Raw genomic sequence first — 19,559 nt, forward strand, 5'->3', positions numbered from 1 at the left:
TATTATTGTTTGTATATATTAAAATCATATTGTTTACTGGGTAACACATAGGCATGATGCAGGGGTTACTCTGAGTATGTTTCTTTGTTACTCTATGGAATAACATCTGCACACTTATAAAGCAGTATCATTATGACTTATGGTGTTTGTAAATTACTAGTCATTCATATACTGTGTTCTCCATTCGGTTGCTTACACTTTTGTGTCTCTTTGAGGAGATTTACTATGAAAATATACTGACTATTCATCCTTCTTCTTATATTCTTGAAATAATGTTTGTGATACTTAACATTGTATTATATTATCTGTCCTGATACTTTTTAATGAATTTTTGTGTTAATATTGTTTCTTCCAGGTGCCTGCCTGGTTGGCTGCTGTATTTCATACATTCTTCTTTTCTCTGGGGACTCCCGCAGTGACCACACTCCCTCTGTACATCAAAATAAAAAAATGGAATCTAAAGTCTCAGAAGGCGGACTGAATGTTACTCTAACCATCAGACTGTTGATGCACGGCAAAGTAATGTGGGGCAGACCCGTTCCCCAACCTTCTCATCTATTTCTTTCCTTCCTCTTAGTTTATGGTAGTCTGCTAAAGTGTGTTGAAGTTATGCTTCAGTAGCTTAATTTTTTAATGTATCTTTTCTGATTTTTATTTCTAATATATGAGATATTTTGTTCATAAGTGGCCAGGAGATTGGCAAAGAGGTCAGTGCTATTTTCCTCACAGCTTCATAAACCTGGGTTTGAATCTTAGACCAAGTGCTGACTGTGTGAAATTTTCACCTTATTACTACTGTATGTCTGTGTGGATGTTCACCAGGTAATCTTGTTTCTGTCCACATCCCAGTTCATTTTGCCTGGTAACTATAAACGGGCCAGTGGGTGTGCACTGTGATTACTCATTAATGAAGCCATGCTGGGTTTGTAAACAGAGAGTTAAACCTATCTTTCATAAAAACCAACGGTTGGACCAAAAATTTTAGTCAAAAGAACAGAAATAAACATCTTTAACCAGAAATGCCAAAATAAAGATGGCTGAAAAATATGCAGATTTTATCCAGTCTTAGATACTAAGAAGTTCATGAAGCTGACCTTAATATCCTTGACTCCTAATGACATGCGCAATGTAGCCCTGGATGTCACTCATAGCACCTGTGGCAACAAAAGACAAAAATGGTGACACCCACATAAAAAACAAAATGGCATTGTGGCATAATGGTAAAAGATGTGAACTCTTAAAGAGAGGTTTTGAAATAAAAAACAAATGCCAGAGTTAGATTCCTTGGGACTACAAACCTAAGGACAAATACCAAGATTATCACAAACGTTAAAGAAAACAAAAAAGAAAATTAAAGAAACCACAGTAATTGTATAGCATCGCATCAAAAGTTAATTTCTTCCTTGTGCCAAGTGCTGCTGAGATAGCGTCTGACCTTATCCCCAGCCCTTAATTGGTAATAAGGTTCTAGAAAATGAATGGTCACTTGGGAAACTTGAAAACTATTGTGTTCTTTTTTTCTAACACAAAGAAACCTTTAAGCTAAGCAATATCTTTCTCTTTATTCAGAGGCAGAATCAGATTTAAGAGACAGTTAGTCATTTAGATTAATCAAGAGATAATAAAGGAATCCTGAATATAAACATCTCCAATTATCGGCCAAAGGTACTGAGTAACAACCAGGACCTGAGAGCTGAAAGGCTTTAAGGCTGAGCATAGAGCACTTCAGTCAAAGATTGAAAAGTTTACGAAAAATATTTAACATACAGACAAGGGGATGACTGAGAAAGCAAGGTCTAAAGCTATGTGTAGGTCAAAACTAGAAACACAAAAAAAATGAAACCAAATACTTTAACCAGAATTAAAGTCCAAATAAATACACAAAAAGTCCTGACTTCCTAAGTGATCTTCAGATAAATAATGCAAGAAAATGTGTTTGTGATAAACAGAAACTTAGACACTGAGGAGAGGGTACTCCAATGTTTTGAACTGTTGGCTCAATGACATTACACAACACGAGTTCCTGTAGATGTGTGATGACCGTTTCTGAAGTAAAAAAAAATGCCAAAAATACAGAACAAAACAGCAACAAAAAAGTACACTTTTCCACTTTTCTTTTTACTCTATACACTTCCAACTTTAAGTATGGCACCAGGTCATGTCACTTTTGCACTTATGGGGTGTATTGATAGGCGGAAATATAGGAGTCAGGTAGAGAATTTTGTTTATTGGTACAGAAAGAATTGTTTGTAGCTTAACATCAGCAAAACCAAGCAACTGGTTATTGACTTTCACCACAACAAAGAGCCTCTAAATCCGGTCACTATTCAGTGACTGCATGTAGAGGTAGTGTACTGCTCCAAGTACTTTGTAGTGACATGCTTCACATCTTCTACAACACTGTGATGGCCAGTGTGATATTTCTGCACTGTGGTGTGCTGGGCTGGTAACATCACTTTAAAAGAGGCCAACCAAATTAACAATCTAATTAAAATGACTGGTTCAGTTATGGGATGCACTGTGTACCCCTCAGATAGTTACAAAGGAGAGAATTAAAACGAAACTGAGTGCCATTGTGAACAATGCTGCACATCCTATCTCTGACACATTACTTTTCACGCAACAAATTATTCAGCAAAAGTGAGTCAGAAAACGCTACTGGGGCTCCGTAATACCAACGTCGATACTCTGGCATATTGCCTCACTATGACTGGTATGTTTTCAGACTATAGTTTATGTGTATATTTATTTAAAGAGCTTCTGTAAATAGTGAATACCCCCCCCAGGGACAAAGAAAGTTCTATCTAAATACACCAGTGAAATATGTTGGCAAATTAAGTTTGTAACCTTGGGGCTTACATAATTAAAGATGATGTTAGGATTTAAATACCTAAGAGCAAGTTTTCAGGCAAATGTCAAATGCAGCGAACCACACCTTCTGCCCTGTCCTTAACTCGGGGGCAAAATGTCTTTTACACTCCACAAATTGCTTAGCTGAGGAACTTGCAATGAACAAGTTGTTCCTGACAGTATTCCAGTTGTCCCATAATTTAACCAAGTAATACAACAGATTAGATCATTGAATATTTAGCAAAATGGATTTAAATCCATATAAACATTCAAAAGGACAAAGTATTTATTGTAAAGTTGAATAAAATATTTTTTGCAAATTCTGCCAAAGACAGAACAGACTTTCTGTTAGATTACATCTTGAAAATTTTTCCAGGTTTCTATTTAAATCAAAACAGGCTCTACAGTAAATAAAACCCAGATTCATAACAACTTATTAAAAACAGGCATAGAAAGAAAACTATCTGGCAAACACTGTCTGAGAGTAAGAAGATCTTCTGACATTAAGTGTTCTGTGTGGTGTGCTTTAACTTGGTAACATAATCCTGTCAGTTTACACATAGTAATTTCAGAAAGTAATCAGACATTTTACTATGTTTAGTCACTTTAATTGGACTTGAGTACCTTAATATAGGTGTATAATATTAAGTATTAATTTCAAATATGTTTCTTTTATTGCAGGAAGTTGGCAGTATTATTGGAAAGGTAAACATGTGCCTTTTGCATTTTCTGTCCAAGCTAAATCTCTTTAAAGAGAAGATGTTTATTTAACAAGGTAGATGTTATAGTTGTGATAAAGCCCTTTGAGAATCTTCCTCATGTCACATCTAAAAATTATTTAGAATTTTTGTATTCTGCCAAACAAAACAAACCATTTTGTTATTTTTCAGAAAGGAGAGACTGTTAAGAAAATGCGTGAAGAGGTAAGCATCATTTGATTATTATAAAATTGTGCTGGATACTTTCCAAAGGCCTACTTACAAAAGGTACTGCAGGAAATTGTGAATTTAGAAGAGTCTGTTAACTTCACGTTTAGCATGTTTAATTTTGGGATTTACAAATGGCATACTATGCCAACATAGCTCTTGAGGTCTTTGGTTCAGTCCTGGTCAGCTGAGCAGTACTATTTTCCCCTTGAGTTTGCTGTGGACCTCCAATGTGGGTTTCAAAAAAATAATAACATTTTAAACTGTTTACAATAAGTAATAAATTTGAATGGAGATATAATACTATAAAAGGCAGAAGAGTGACATAATGTTTAGTACTGCTGAATCAAAGCTTCAGGTGCTTGCTGTTCAGTTCTCAACCCAATCTGTTCTTAGTTTGCACGTTCTCCCTGTGTGTGGGGGTTTTTTCCCTAGGTTTATATTTAAATATAAAATTGTTTGTTTGGTGACTCTACATCGGTACTGCGTGTACCATCCAGGGTTTTATCTGGTCCTGCCAGAATAGGCTCCACACCCCCTAACCCTGAATTAAATGGCTATTTTATTATGAGCTATATATACAGGGTGCAGCAGAAACAACTCCCACATTTCAAAAAATCACTGTGGGGTCCCCAAAGCAGGTAGAGGGGTGTGGTCCATTCCGTTAGGTGCGGTACATAATAAAGTTTTCAGTCGTCACCATGCCGTGGTCGGGTGAGCATCGAGGCTTTGTAGTGGAGGCTTTTTTCAAAAATGGCGAATCTGTAGCTGCGACTCAGAGGGTGTTTCACACGCAGTTCGGTTTAAATGCTAATGAAAGTATTCCAGACCAGAAAACGATTTTGCTGTGGGTTAAAGGAGTAAGGGCAACAGGAGGTTTTCAAACATCGTCCTCGGTCCTTGGACCAACTAAAGGAGGCTATTCAAGAAGAAATTGAAGGAATTTCGCCCCACATGCTAGTGAGAGCGATGGAAAACTTCCAAGAACGGCTCCAAAAGTGTACCAGTCGTCAAGGCCACCATTTGGATGATATAATTTTTAAAACTTAAAGTAAAAAAACTTTTTATATCTACATTTGGGAAATAAAAAGTTTTTGGTGATACCTTGTAGCATTTTTTTTCAATCCCCCTTTGAAATGTGGGAGTTATTTCTACCGCACCATGTATAACTAGCCAAAGTCTGCCGTAGTATACGGCGGTGTAAGAATAGGAGCGGAAAACGGTGAGAAAGGAATTCAGTATAACAATGGCTTAGGAAACCACCATTACAGTATAACGATAATAGCAAGGAGCGAAACCAATGCCAATGGTCGAGAGAGTACCTTCCTGTAGCAGGCTACAGAAAACATAGAAATATATAGATAGACGCCACATTCACTGTGTTTCCCAGTCGACACAATAAGTCAGTGCGTCTGCCCTATTGCGAGTGGTAAAAGTGCCATGTAAACTAATACAGGTAGACGTGGAAACTGGGTTTTCTGATGAAAAAACAATAACATTTTAAACAGTATCATTTACATACAACAAATTTTGGCAAATCGTTTACATGCAAATATTTATATTCATTTATACACTAAATGTGTGCGTATCCCATTTTCTTAGAGGTCATGGGCGGGACTCTGTGAGTTGGCGGGCGTGGCTCTCTGTCTTGCGTGCGCTCTCTGTCTTGCTTGCCCTTAGTTAGAGTTGGCGGGCGGGGCTCTGTCAGTTGGCAATCGTGGCTCTCTGTCTTGTGTGCGGTGTAAAGTCAATGTGGCTCAGAGGTGCATGTGAACTTTTGTACAGACGAAAGCGACTGAGGCTGTGTTTGGTGAGTTATTGCGTGCCTCGAGAGCGACTCTGGACTCTGGAGGACGGTTACAGTTGGCATGTGTGGCTCTGTCGTGCGTGTTCCATGACGTGGTAGGAGGGTTAGAGTTGGCCGGCGGGGCTCTGTCGAGCGTATCCCATGGTCTTAGAGTTGGTGGGCGGGGCTCTGTCTTGCTTGCGCTCACTGTCTTGCATGCCCTACAAAGTGTAACTTTTAATCAATTTTTCATTTGAGAATTTTATAAAAATGGAGAAAAAAATACTTTGTTTTAGATTATGAAACAGTAAAATCATTACTTTGGGGTGAACTGACAAAGTCATTTTCAGGGTGCAAGATCTTAAAATGGGTATGTTTATTTCCCAATAATAAATGGAGGGATCAACAAAGGAGAACACACCAATGTACCAGCAAGTGGGCAATAAAACAGCAGCTGTTTTCATATGGATCTAGTGATCACCAATAATCCAACATTCTGAAATTTTATTTTTATTTAATTTTAACATCAGTTATTAAATATTAACCAAAGATATGGAATCAGTCAAAGTCAGTTACTATATAGAAGTAATTGTCACCTAGACTGTAGACATTCAAAATTCAATCTTCATTTAAAATAAGTAAGACAACATTGCACTCATAAGTATTTGAATTGTTTTGCTAAAGATGTTAAATGTTAGTTGGAAATGATTGCTATTTTTTTTTCATTTAGAGTGGAGCGCGCATCAATATCTCTGAAGGGAATTGTCCAGAGCGAATTGTTACTATCACTGGTCCAACTGATGCAATATTTAAGGCTTTTGCTATGATTGCTTACAAATTTGAAGAGGTAAACCTTTGCCTTTTTAAAACAGAGTAGTTTTATTTTCAGATTTTATTGATTTTACAAGTCCGTGAGATAATATTTCATTAACATGGTTAGGATATTATGCTTTTGTGCATTGTTTGTCTGCAGCATCAAATAAGCCAGCAGCCAATTTTCTTTTCCAAAATTACAAGACAAGGTCACTATGGTAATGAATGCTGAGGGCCCAACTCACCAGCTAATATGAATAAAACTCCATCCTTAGTCAAGGCCTAGTGGTTTTGGGATGCAAATTTGAGAAAATGATTTTAAATCTGAAGTACCAAGAAAATGTTGTTAGACTTGTGATATAAAGAGGACACAGTTATCCTTCTGTCTTGTTTTGACTTAAAAATTAAAAGTACATTAATAATAATTTCATTATTATTAGCATCATCAGTTCCATTTGTTGAAAAATAAAGGGATTATAAATTTTCAGTTTATCACTGCAATTTAAAGCCTTAGACAAAAGATGATGTGCATGGCTATGTTTTTGTTGTTGGCCTAATTCTGATGTTAATAGTATTTAATGCACATCCATATATTTTCTGACCCCAAAAGCTGTTACATTACAGGGATGTAGCTACATTTGAAATCAATCAGTGAATGGGTGAAAACTCACTGAACTATGTAATAAAGTAAAATGCAAAGGTTTCATCACAAAAATGGTAACTTTGCCCAGCTTGTATGCCACATTAGTGATTCAATTATTCAACCAGCCATCCAGCTTATTAATCTGAAATGAAGCATTTATTCAATAAAAAACACAATAAACCAGGTAATACAAAGAAGCAGCGTTCATAGTTCCAAACCAGGAAGAAGTTTCTGTAATTATAGAATTCAATCATACACAGAAAAAAAAAATTCTCAACTCATGAGAGCTGAGAAATTGATAGTTATCAGAGAGATAGGTGACATATTGGACACTTGGTTTCTTATCTTAATCCATTACACATATACATTGGATATAAAAAGTCTACATACCCCTGCCAAAATTGCAGATTTTCTGTAATAAAAAATGAATGCTGTCAGAACTTGTTCCACCTTATAAAAAAAATGCAATCTATACAAAGAAGGCAAAAACAAATCAGAAACTGTTTAGTGAAAAATCTTTTGGATTAGAGTCTATCAGTTTGGTACATCTGGTTGCCCACTTATCCTTGCAAATAATTTACAGATCTGTCAAATTATAAGGGCACAGCTGTCATTAGGTGATCCTACAAATTTTCAATTGGATTAAGGTCAGGGCTGTGGCTGGGCCATTCCAAAACATTGATCCTCCTTTGATGAAGTCATTGCTTTGGGTCGTTGTCATTGAAAGGTGAAGTTCTTCCACATCTTCAGTTTCTAGCAGATGCTTGAAGGCTTAATGTCAAAACAGAATTAATATTTAGAGCTATTCATGATTCCATCCTCTTTGACTTAACAGTTCCAGCTGAAGAAAAGCAGCCCCAAAGCATGACACTGCCTCCACCAAGCTTCACTGTAGGTATGGTGTTCTTTTGCTGATGTGATGTGTTATTTTTGCTCCAAACATACCTTTGCAATTATAGCCAGATAGTTCAACCTAGGTCTAATAAGACCATAATACATTTTTCCACATAGTGGTGGGAGACTGGGTATACCTTTTAGCCATTCTGGGATGTTTTTCTTTGTGAGAAAAGGCTTTCATTTTGGTACCCTACCACATAACCCAGACATATGAAGAATACTTGCCAGGAGATCTTGCAGCTCCTTTAATATTGCTGTAGGCCTTTTTGTGGCCTCCCTGACCAGTTTTCTCCTTGTCTTCTCGTCAATCTTGGAGGGACCTCCTGATCTTGGTAGAGTCACTGCTGAGCCACATTTTTTCTACTTTTTGATGTTTGACTTCACCGTGCTTCATGGGATGTTTAATGCTTTGGATACTATTTTTTTCTATCCCTGATTGATACCTTTCAATGACGCGATCCCTTTCATGTTTTTAAAAGCTCTTTGCAGACAATAGCTTTTGGAATATGTTATGTACTCCAAGAGGATATCAGAATAATCCTACAGGAATGGCCAACATTTATTTGAGCTCAATCAGAGCCACTTCAATTGATGTTAGGTGTATACTAACTAGTATTTGAGGTGACACTTATTGTGATTGATTGATTCTGAACACAGCCATATCCTTGATTATTAAAAGGTGTGCACACTAATGCAACCAAATTATTGTATGATTTTTGTTTCCTTTTTTCACTAAACAGTTTCTGATTTGTTTTTACCTTCTTTGCCTAGATTTCAATTTTTCAATAAAAGGTGGAATAAGTTCTTACAGGATTTGGTTTCATTTTTTTTATTCACTTCTTTATGTTCACTGTTGCTGTTTTGCATGTCTTGACAGTCTTTTTACTCATGATTTTCTTCAGAGGACACCAACACTAGACAAAACTAGACTCTAACAAAGTTGATAATCAGCACCACTCTTAAAATAAGGCACAAAATAAACATATCTTAACCAATTATTAAACACCAACTCAACACTTATTGGAAAATAGCAATACATGTATCCACAAATATAGAAAAATTGTAACAAACTGATATAAAAAAGAAAACTATGTCTAAACATGTATCAACTTACCACTCCAGAGAATGTGTGCCAATTGATGCAAAACTGAGTCTTCCGCAACTTAACATATAGAACTTTAGATGATTGCCATGGCAGGTAGTGCACCTGAGAAATAAACAATGTTAAAGTCCAGCCCACTGGGGGTTTAACCTGAAGGGAAAGAAGGGAAAAATAATTACAAGAAAAAGGAGAAGCCAAGGATTGCAGCAAGACCTTGATTAATCCCTAACACCATTCTTTCATTCTAGTGCTTGGACTCTTCTAATGAAAACAATTTAATCCCTAGCTATATCTATCACCTCTCTTTTATGAATTAAGTGTTTCCTTGTTGATTTATGTGAACATTAGTTTGCTATGGTTTTCATGATATAATGTAAATGCTTAATTAAATGTTCAATTTTTTAGGATATAATTAATTCAATGAGCAACAGTCCAGCTACCAGTAAACCTCCAGTCACACTTCGATTAGTTGTACCAGCTAGCCAGTGTGGATCATTAATTGGGAAAGGAGGATCAAAAATAAAAGAAATCCGAGAGGTAATTATGCATGTCTTTCTTAGCTTGAGCAAACTTTAATCATTATTATTTAGATTGAATGTAAATACAACACAAAACATTCAGCATCACCATCTAACATAAGGCTGCCTACTATGCCTTAGAAAAGGCGAGTCTTTGGCTCCTCAATCAGTTGGCACAAGAGAGAAATTCAATGCATCCGAGTACGAGATGCACATATGTTTAATAGTCACAACATTAACTATGTTATGTAAGGTATTTACTGTACCTCCTAACGATGTAAGTCGATTGCCCTGATGCTTAACTAATGAAGGTTGAAAAAAAAGGACAGTAATAACAAAAAAAAAACATCTGACTGAAAAAAATTTGTTTCTCAACTTGTGTACTTTTAACTTTAATTTCTGTGACATATTGTAAATTGAAATTGGCTGTTAATATTAATGCATATTTCTTGCCTACAAATTTATGTATTTGTCAATCACCAAGTGAGGCCACTTTCTTTTAACCATGTAAAGACACATCCAAGATTTCTTGCCATTTTTGTAGGCACTGGTCATCACTTTTCTTTTGTTCAGTCAACAGGAGCTCAAGTTCAGGTAGCTGGGGACATGTTACCCAATTCAACAGAGCGTGCCGTGACAATCTCTGGAACACCTGATGCCATCATTCAGTGTGTTAAACAGATTTGTGTGGTCATGCTGGAGGTAAAGTATGGTGAAAATGTAACCTGAACACCTCAAAAATATATATAAAAATATAAATTAAATCTGTATAGTATGGTCCTCAAGTTCTGTCCTAGAGGGCAGCAGTGGCTAAAGGCATTTGGTCCAACACTGTTTTGAAATTAAAAACCACTCTTTGCTGTTAATGACACCTACTTAACTTAATGGTCTATTAATGTTATCATTTAGCCATATCAGGTCATTCTTATATTTCTGAGGATATCATCCAAATGATTGGTGGCCCAGAGCAGATAGGTAATTCTCAGTCCTCCACTTTTTTCTGTTCCATTTCATTCCATTTTTTTTTTTAATCAAAACATACAGTGCATCCGGAAAGTATTCACATCACTTTTTCCAAATTTTGTTATGTTACAGCCTTATTCCAAAATGGATTAAATTCATTTTTTCCTCAGAATTCTACACACAACACCCCATAATGACAACGTGAAAAAAGTTTACTTGAGATTTTTGCAAATTTATTAAAAGTAAAAAAAACTGAGAAAAAATCACAGCTTTTGCCATGAAGCTGAAAATTGAGCTGAGGTGCATCCTGTTTCCCCTGATCATCCTTTAGATGTTTCTGCAGCTTAATTGGAGTCCACCTGTGGTAAATTCAGTTGATTGGACATGATTTGGAAAGGCACACACCTGTCTATATAAGGTCCCACAGTTGACAGTTCATGTCAGAGCACAAACCAAGCATGAAGTCAAAGGAATTGTCTGTAGACCTCCGAGACAGGATTGTCTCGAGGTACAAATCTGGGGAAGGTTACAGAAAAATTTCTGCTGCTTTGAAGGTCCCAATGAGCACAGTGGCCTCCATCATCCGTAAGTGGAAGAAGTTCAGAACCACCAGGACTCTTCCTAGAGCTGGCCGGCCATCTAAACTGAGCGATCGGGGGAGAAGGGCCTTAGTCAGGGAGGTGACCAAGAATCTGATGGTCACTCTGTCAGAGCTCCAGAGGTCCTCTGCGGAGAGAGGAGAACCTTCCAGAAGGACAACCATCTCTGCAGCAATCCACCAATCAGGCCTGTATGGTAGCGTGGCCAGACGGAAGCCACTCCTTAGTAAAAGGCACATGGCAGCCTGTCTGGAATTTGCCAAAAGGCACCTGAAGGACTCTCAGACCATGAGAAACAAAATTCTCTGGTCTGATGAGACAAAGATTGAACTCTTTAGTGTGAATGCCAGGCGTCACTTTTGGAGGAAACCAGGCACCGCTCATCACCAGGCCAATACCATCCCTACAGTGAAGCATGGTGGTGGCAGCATCATGCTGTGGGGATGTTTTTTCAGCGGAAGGAACTGGGAGACTAGTCAGGATAAAGGGAAAGATGACTGCAGCAATGTACAGAGACATCCTAGATGGAAGCCTGCTCCAGAGCGCTCTTGACCTCAGACTGGGGCAATGGTTCATCTTTCAGCAAGACAACGACGCTAAGCACACAGCCAAGATATCAAAGGAGTGGCTTCAGGACAACTCTGTGAATGTCCTTGAGTGGCCCAGCCAGAGCCCAGACTTGAATCCGTTTGAACATCTCTGGAGAGATCTTAAAATGGCTGTGCACCAACGCTTTCCCATCCAACCTGATGGAGCTTGAGAGGTGCTGCAAAGAGGAATGGGCGAAACTTGCCAAGGATAGGTGTGCCAAGCTTGTTGCATCATATTCAAAAAGACTTGAGGCTGGAATTGCTGCCAAAAGTGCATCGACAAAGTATTGAGCAAAGGCTGTGAATACTTATTTACATGTGATTTCTCAGTTTTTTTATTTTTAATAAATTTGCAAAAACCTCAAGTAAACTTTTTTCATGTTGTCATTATGGGGTGTTGTATGTAGAATTCTGAGGGGAAAAAATGAATTTAATCCATTTTGGAATAAGGCTGTAACATAAGAAAATGTGGAAAAAGTGATGTGTTGTGAAAAGTTTCATGGATGCACTGCATGCTTTATGATGAAGTACACACACAGAAACACACAGGTACACACTGGACCAAGTTTGTTTGTCATTTGCATCTCATTGTTAATTTGCAGTTGGCTAAGAAAACAAGTCGTAATTGAAAACAGAGAATGCAGCTGTTTAAGACTAAAAACAGCAATTAAATAATAGAAATCCTTGATTAGCAAGTTAACTAACTAAAGCACAAAACCGTTGCTTGAGCAATAATTGCTTTACCAATAATTTGCTTTTAATTAGGAAACTGGGTTGGAGTAAAAACTTTCAGCCACTAAGCTTACAGGACTGATCATGAGGACCTCGGATGCAGACTAACATAGCAAAGGTAGTCTGCAGTTCGTCATGTAATCAGAAATCATGAGCTTTCATAAGCCTTGAACTTCTCTTGCACAGTAATAATACTCACTGAGTTGAGTGCATTGAGTTGATAGTTTTTGTTTTCCTTATCATGCCAGAAATATTCAAATATGAATATTTTTTACATTGAATTATGCTTTATAATCTGTACAGCTAAACAAACAGTTATAGTAATATAGTAATAAAAATTATAGGTTTATAGGGTCATCATTATCACATGTAATATAAAATTCTTACTTGCATATGCTAATCAATGTACAACACATTGCCACTTTTCAGGGCCATGATTAGTAAGTATAACTACCTTATCTCGACATTTTTCTCTTCCTTACCTTAAATTACTATCTTACCACAGAACTTCCACCTTCCTTACCTGAAAAATCTTATTTTTGTCATAACAGATAGAGAGATATAAAAAATATGTATCTGTTCTAATATACAGGTTTATAGGTACCTTATTTATTGGTTTTCCAACCACATAATCATGTGTACCTGCAATAATATTTATTAAACAGGATAACTGATAATGGATTATTGTGGTTACTCAATATGTACTACAATTAAAACTGATTACTAGTTAGGCCATGTATTCATAACAGAGCAAAGAAATCAATGCAAAACATCTGTGTTGTGACCAGTCAGGGGCATGGCAGAACCCCAAACATCTGATACAATTCCATAGACACAAGTCCCGAGTTTCAAACACCACTCTTTCTCTCTTGCTCTTTCTGTTTCTTTCTTTTTTCTCCTTTTCCTTGTCTGTCCTCCACACCCGATTCAAACTCACCTACATGAGGTAGAGTGGCTTTTTTTAAAATCTCAAACCCAGAGTACTTCTAGTGCTAGGGCATAGTTTGTTGAAAGTACTTCTGGGTCAAACAGAAGTTCCACAATGTAGTGATCACATATCCATGTTGCATCCCACTGGCAGCACCCATGGAACTTGACAAGGCTTCCCTATGGCACTCCAGTTTCCAGAATGCCTTGCCTGGTTAGTGGTCATACAGGTCACGTCACGCAGGAGGGCTGCCACCTACTGTGTCAGGGCAGTATGTAGCCCTGCCATGTTGTTGTCGTCCCCCCGTCATTCCATCCCATTGGCCTCCTGGCCAGGTAAGGGTCTTTGGTCCATCTCTACTGGACCAAATTGTAGAAAAAGTTCAAAGATTATGTGACCATAAAATGAAGCTAGGATAAACTCTATAAATTGAAAGAAATATGTCCATAATGGGAGCAGCATCTGTAATATTAAATTTTGCTCATGTGAATTCTTGCCATAACTTGTCAACTTGTAAGAATAAATTGGGAGAAATTAGTTAAATTGCCAATCAATTACATATGGCTGCCATTTAAATTGGAGTTCATATACTCTATATTGTGTAATGCAGCATAACTGTTTACATGTTGCCAGTTTATATATATATATATATATATATATATATATATATATATATTTGTATGTGTATATGTGTGTGTATATATATATATATATATTCAAAAAACTTTGAGGGTTAATTGTTACTGAATAGCTTCCCACACAAGGTGCAGTACATCCCTTCATGCCTTATATACCTCTGTATATACCACTGTACCTGTAAATATTAATGTAAAGCCATGTTACAATTAAAGAAAATGCTGCTTTGCATCAATAAGCTAATTTTTATGGTACTTTAGATTTTGTTCTGCTTGTAAAGGAAACAAAACTAATCTCAAAATGCACTACATGGCACTTTTTGTAAACAAAGATTTTAATACTTTTTAATATTTTAATATCAATGAAAAAACTTTATTCTAATAAAAGGAAAGTATCTGGTGTATTTAATGAGAGAAAGCATTTTTACTGTAAATGATGTAAATGACTGTGTTCAGTAATCTTTAGGATGTATGCATTACAGTATACGATTATTTAGTACAATTTGATTATTTTTAGATTAATATACAGTACTTGTATGTTACATAGACAGTTGGTATTTAGCTTATTAATGGGCATTTTCAGAGTCTTTACTTTTAAATGGGGTCTTCATAGTTTTAGACTTAATACCTGCTCTGTCTGTTTAGAGCCTCCATGTTGTCCTTTTGTCTGAGTGAGTTTTCTCTTGCTTCTCAAAGACAAATAGTTAAAAAACAGTCAAATAGTTACTTTGTATTGCCCAAGTATTTGTCCATTTAATGGGTAAAAAAAACTGCCAGAAATAGGTTTCTTATGACTAAATGTATTTTGGTACCTGCTTTGTTTCTTTGTTATTTTTTTCTCTTTTAAAGGATCCTGGTCTAATGCTGTCTCTACCTTTCCCTGTTCCCCTCTCCTAGTCCCCACCGAAAGGTGCCACCATTCCCTACCGCCCAAAGCCCGCCTCCACCCCCGTCATTTTTTCAGGTGGCCAGGTAAGAGCCGACCCGCTGGCAGCGTCTGCAGCCAACCTCAGCCTTTTACTGCAGCACCAGCCACTGCCTGTTAGTCCACTCAGGTTTTCTCACCTTCTCACTTGCATGCTCATAAACCTGGGGGCAGATCAAACTGGATGACAGATTAAAAAATTGTTTGCCAAAACATATAGTTAACATACATACTAAATCTTTGCCCTTGATAATCAAACCATTTAATTTTGACCAATTGATCTAATTTCTTTGAGGTGTGTTTTTTTTCTATAAATTTAAAAACAAATATAGCAACTCAGAAAAGTCTTAAAGTTTTATCAGTTTTTATTGGGAAACAATGGTAAATGAATTTCTTTATTTCTCTCTCTTCCAGTAATCCAATGAAAAACGATTAACAAAGTACTTTTACATTTCACATTTTACTTATGTTCCCAGTATATCAATATGTGTTATTATACATTATATAATGAACGCATACCGTACTGTATGTTAGAGGTCAGAGGAAAATAGATCTCAGAGGTGTATGTTTAGATAAAGCAAGTAAAGTATATTAAGGGAGTTACAAGTTTATGTATTTTTTTTTCTGCATGGTTTTGATTCAAGCCCTGGATCCTCCTGAAAAGATAACTTTCTTTTGTAGGATGAGATACTGTAGCTATGCTCACTGAGCAAACAGTAAAAGAAAATTCATTCAAACATTACACCAAGAATTGTATGGTGTAATCAGTGACTCCTCCACTTCCCCAGAAGACTTTCAGTTCAGTGGGAAGCATTAAAGGTGTCCATAGCAAGAGTGAAGCTAATATGTGCCCATTTACTGATCACACACAATATTTTATAACTATTGTTATCTTACTTGTAAATAATACTTTGTTATACAGTGCTAAGGATTTGATATCAGCATTTGTACTACAACATAATGTTCTATCAGCTCATTCAATGTCCATATGTCCTGTGAAGTTTATCACCATGTGAAGACATGTTTTTAAACTTTGAAACAGAGCATTATTGTATGCAAGCTCTGTGTAGTGGAACCTGTTGAATGAATACATCTGAAATGCATGGCAGTTTATAAAGGGCAAACACAGTACATGCCTGCTGTAGGACTTTTAAAAAAGAGCCTAGCTTAGTGAGCAAGAGGTTAGACTATAAACTGCAAGGCAGCCTCCTTTACCCCACTTTTTACTCTTTTTGTAGTTTGACTCAAAATATTTTTCTGAGCCCCAATTGATAAAATATGGAAACAATCATTTGTTAGTCATTTGTGTAAAACCATTAAGTACTGTAAACTAACTGTTCACATCAGCCTCCATTCTCTAAACTTCAGTGTGTTTAGCAAATAAATGTGTTAAAAAGTTAGATATGCAAATGCAGTAGTACTGTTGAAATGCACAAATTAAAAAGGTCTCTAAATATTGTGATTTTTCTTTTTTCTGTTTTCTTATACAGGCATATACTATTCAGGGACAGTATGCCATTCCTCATCCAGATGTGAGTTCTCGTTCTTTTTCACCCTTTATATTATGTTTTACAGTGTGTGCATGCTTACTGTATATTTACCAGTGTTCATATTAATATTAATTAATAATATTAATAAACCATCTGATATGTAATTTATGTCATATTACTATCAGTCAATCTGAAATGGCTCTTCTAACCTGTACTGTCCAATATGGAACAATTTTAAAGGACTTGGCCTGTTTGGACACACTAACACTAAAAATTCAAAAACACAAACACATTTTGTTCAGATTTTGTTAAAAAGACAATTAACAAATTGTCCTAAAGCCTATGTTTATCCCTCTGAATAAACCTATTAATAATACAGCAGTAGATAGTTCAGAGTGAAAATATGTTTTAACTGCATAGCTCATTGGAGCTTTATTTTTAATTTGGATTGCTTTTGAAGTTTGCACTTATTCAAGATTCCATAGATCTGATTGACTTTACAGTGAAAAATATTTACATGTTGGAAATTTTGACCTCTTTTGCAATCGGATATTTATTTTAGTCACTGTTTTTTATAATGCAAAGTGTCAACAGAATTAATATTTAAGCAGTAGTCTTGCTTTACATTGATATAAATAAATCAATCTTTATTTCATGTTATGCCTTAATTTTTGCAAAGTGCTTTCAAAGCATTTTTTGTTATACTTCTAGCAGAAAGATTTGCATTTCACTGATTTGTGATTGAGTTATGAAGTATGTGTTGCAACAAATTCAGGGAGGTACACTACATTTCATTTATCTGGAGTATTGAAAGTAGTTCCTTTGTCAGAAAAAAGATATATGGCTTTTACTGAACAAAGCAAGCATCTTTCCCCCTTTTTGCAGCCCCATTTCTGTTTTTTTATTACTGGTTTTTATAGTGTGTGTTATTCTTCTCACTGTGACATCTTGAAATATGTACGGCACTACTCTTTTTAAATCAACACCTACCTTGCTCAGATATATTTTATGTATGTGTTTATGTGAATATTCAATTTGTTGCTACACATGATGTATAACAGTGTCGCATTCAAGTAATTCATGTAAACAGAAATATCACTGCCAATGTTCTCGTGCATGTAATTTACTGTATGAGTATTAGTGGTATTTCAATAATTAGGTGAGATTTCTATAGTAAGTGAATTACAGTTAGACACAGTGTAAAACCCTGATAATGGAGACCTGAAATATGTCAACGAAAAATTTCAAGATATAAAAAGCAATTATACACGATGACAGGCCAAGTCCTACCATACTTTTTGTTTCTTTTATTTAATTATTTTGCCATGATATTTCATGGCCACCTTGTTGGTTTTGTTTTAATCAAGTCGTGTTCTTGATTTTTGGTGTGACCTGTGAATATAACAATAACCTCTTAGTTCTGATGTCCCTCCTACCCCCTCAGCAGTTGACCAAGCTCCACCAGTTGGCTATGCAGCAAACCCCCTTTACTCCCCTTGGACAGACCACCCCTGCTTTCCCTGGTACGTACCCAAAAAGCCCTTTATGAAATTTCCTTCTCTTTGTACCTGTAGAGTTTCTTTCTCTTTCTTATCTTGTTGTTTGTTAATTTTTACTATGTACCCTGGTGGCTGGCCTTTAGGATTCAAGCTGTATCCATTTATGTTTGTTTCTCGTTCTATATGTTAAAACCAGTTACTTGCTTCCCTGCTATTCTACATAGTTCTGTTTTTTATGTCCATAAGGCATTATAAAGGAGAGCATTGCCTGATTAAAACTGTGCCCTGCTATTTTTTTACTGTTTCCTGTGGAAGACTGTCGATATTGCTGTTTGGAAATGTAATTATATAAATCTACACAGAAATTAACGTATAGTCAAACTCTTTAGTTCTGCCGTTTTAATGTTTTGTTTATTTTGACGTCTATATGGAATCAGGAGTGTTACTAGTGTAACGCAGCTCTAGGCAGATACTAAAGCCCTAAAAGTTCTTCACAGCTCTGGTCCAATGAATTCACAGATAAGTGACGCATTGTATGTATAAAGGGCAGATAACTTTTACAACCATTTCTGTCCTTGGATTTTTAGAAGACCTCAAAATGTAAAATGGCAATACACTGTGTTAGCAATGATACTGCTTTAGGTCTAAATTTGTGCAATTCAAAGTATATAAAGCTGTTAAGTGCACATTTGTTTCATTGCTTAAAAGCATGTTATTAATACATTATAGAAATATTGTATGTGTAGATGTGGCTACACGAGTGAATAGATGAATTGTGAAAAGAGAACATTAGAAAAATGTGTTCTTGTAAATAGGCTGTTAATTCAGCATAGATTAAGAATTCTGTTTCAACTACACTGCTGTATAAATTTTAGCCGTGTGGTGAGTTATCTTCAAACTTTTGATCAAAATCTAATTTGACCCAGTTTTTATGCTCTGTCTTTTTAAATAAACTATTTTTAGTAATGTTGCCTGTTTTTACCTCATTATAATAATGTAGGTTTTGTGCAGTTGTTTCAGTCATTGTCATTATCACCAGCTAAACTGTCTTTTTTTGGGTTGACACAGGTAAGCCAGCCTCCCTACAATCCTTTCTTGTCAACTCTCCTGAACATTCTTTGGGCTGACACTAATTCTTTTCATCACCACCTCCAACCACATTTTCTTTGGCCTCACTCTTGGCCTCGTTTCTTCCACCACCTTCACATTATACTTTTTCACCAAGTTATCCTCCACATTTTGCTATGCATTTCCTGCACAATCTGTTGCCTCCATACCAGGACTCATTTCATTATATTCCACATATCATCTTGTCATTCTCATCTCTCTTCTTTCAAGTTTTGCTTCATGATCCACTCCCATCAGCCACAAGTCACTATCATTTAGATCATTCTACTCCTCTCACAGGTTTCATAAACTTTTCCCTTCATTGGCCGAGTGGCTTCTTTAGAAGTAAGAATATATGCACCTCCCTCCTTCACTATAACTACTTTCCCTACACCTCTGTTTGCACTCAACATGACATCTAAGTAGCAGACCTGACATTCTTTCTTCTAAATATTTTAATTGCCAGTATTATATGCTTATTAAATCAGCATCCTGCATCAATCCTACAAACATTCTACAAAAAAGTCACACTTACACACCTACAGAATATGATTGA

At 36.2% G+C, this 19,559-nt stretch overlaps 1 protein-coding gene across 9 annotated transcripts in view; it reads left to right on the plus strand.

Annotated features, from left to right (window-relative positions):
- LOC120531189 (poly(rC)-binding protein 3) overlaps nt 1-19,559 on the plus strand; it is a 393,138-nt gene that overhangs the window by 324,757 nt on the left and 48,822 nt on the right. For 3 of the 9 annotated variants that reach the window (XR_005634070.1, XM_039756359.1, XM_039756361.1), the window contains exons 5-13: nt 356-519; nt 3,532-3,555; nt 3,741-3,773; nt 6,293-6,409; nt 9,423-9,554; nt 10,109-10,237; nt 14,880-15,023; nt 16,398-16,439; nt 17,842-17,920. Coding sequence is in view for 8 of the 9 variants with exons in the window: in XM_039756359.1 (XP_039612293.1) it covers nt 451-519; nt 3,532-3,555; nt 3,741-3,773; nt 6,293-6,409; nt 9,423-9,554; nt 10,109-10,237; nt 14,880-15,023; nt 16,398-16,439; nt 17,842-17,920 (769 nt within the window). In the remaining variant the exon portion in view is untranslated. Of the gene's footprint in view, nt 1-355; nt 520-3,531; nt 3,556-3,740; nt 3,774-6,292; nt 6,410-9,422; nt 9,555-10,108; nt 10,238-14,879; nt 15,024-16,397; nt 16,440-17,841; nt 17,921-19,559 lie in introns of those variants that run through there. The other 6 variants (XM_039756363.1, XM_039756365.1, XM_039756364.1 and 3 more) reach the window with 4 other exon arrangements.

The sequence above is a fragment of the Polypterus senegalus genome, chromosome 6 (genome assembly GCF_016835505.1).
Source record: "Polypterus senegalus isolate Bchr_013 chromosome 6, ASM1683550v1, whole genome shotgun sequence".
Taxonomy (NCBI): Eukaryota; Metazoa; Chordata; class Cladistia; order Polypteriformes; family Polypteridae; genus Polypterus; species Polypterus senegalus.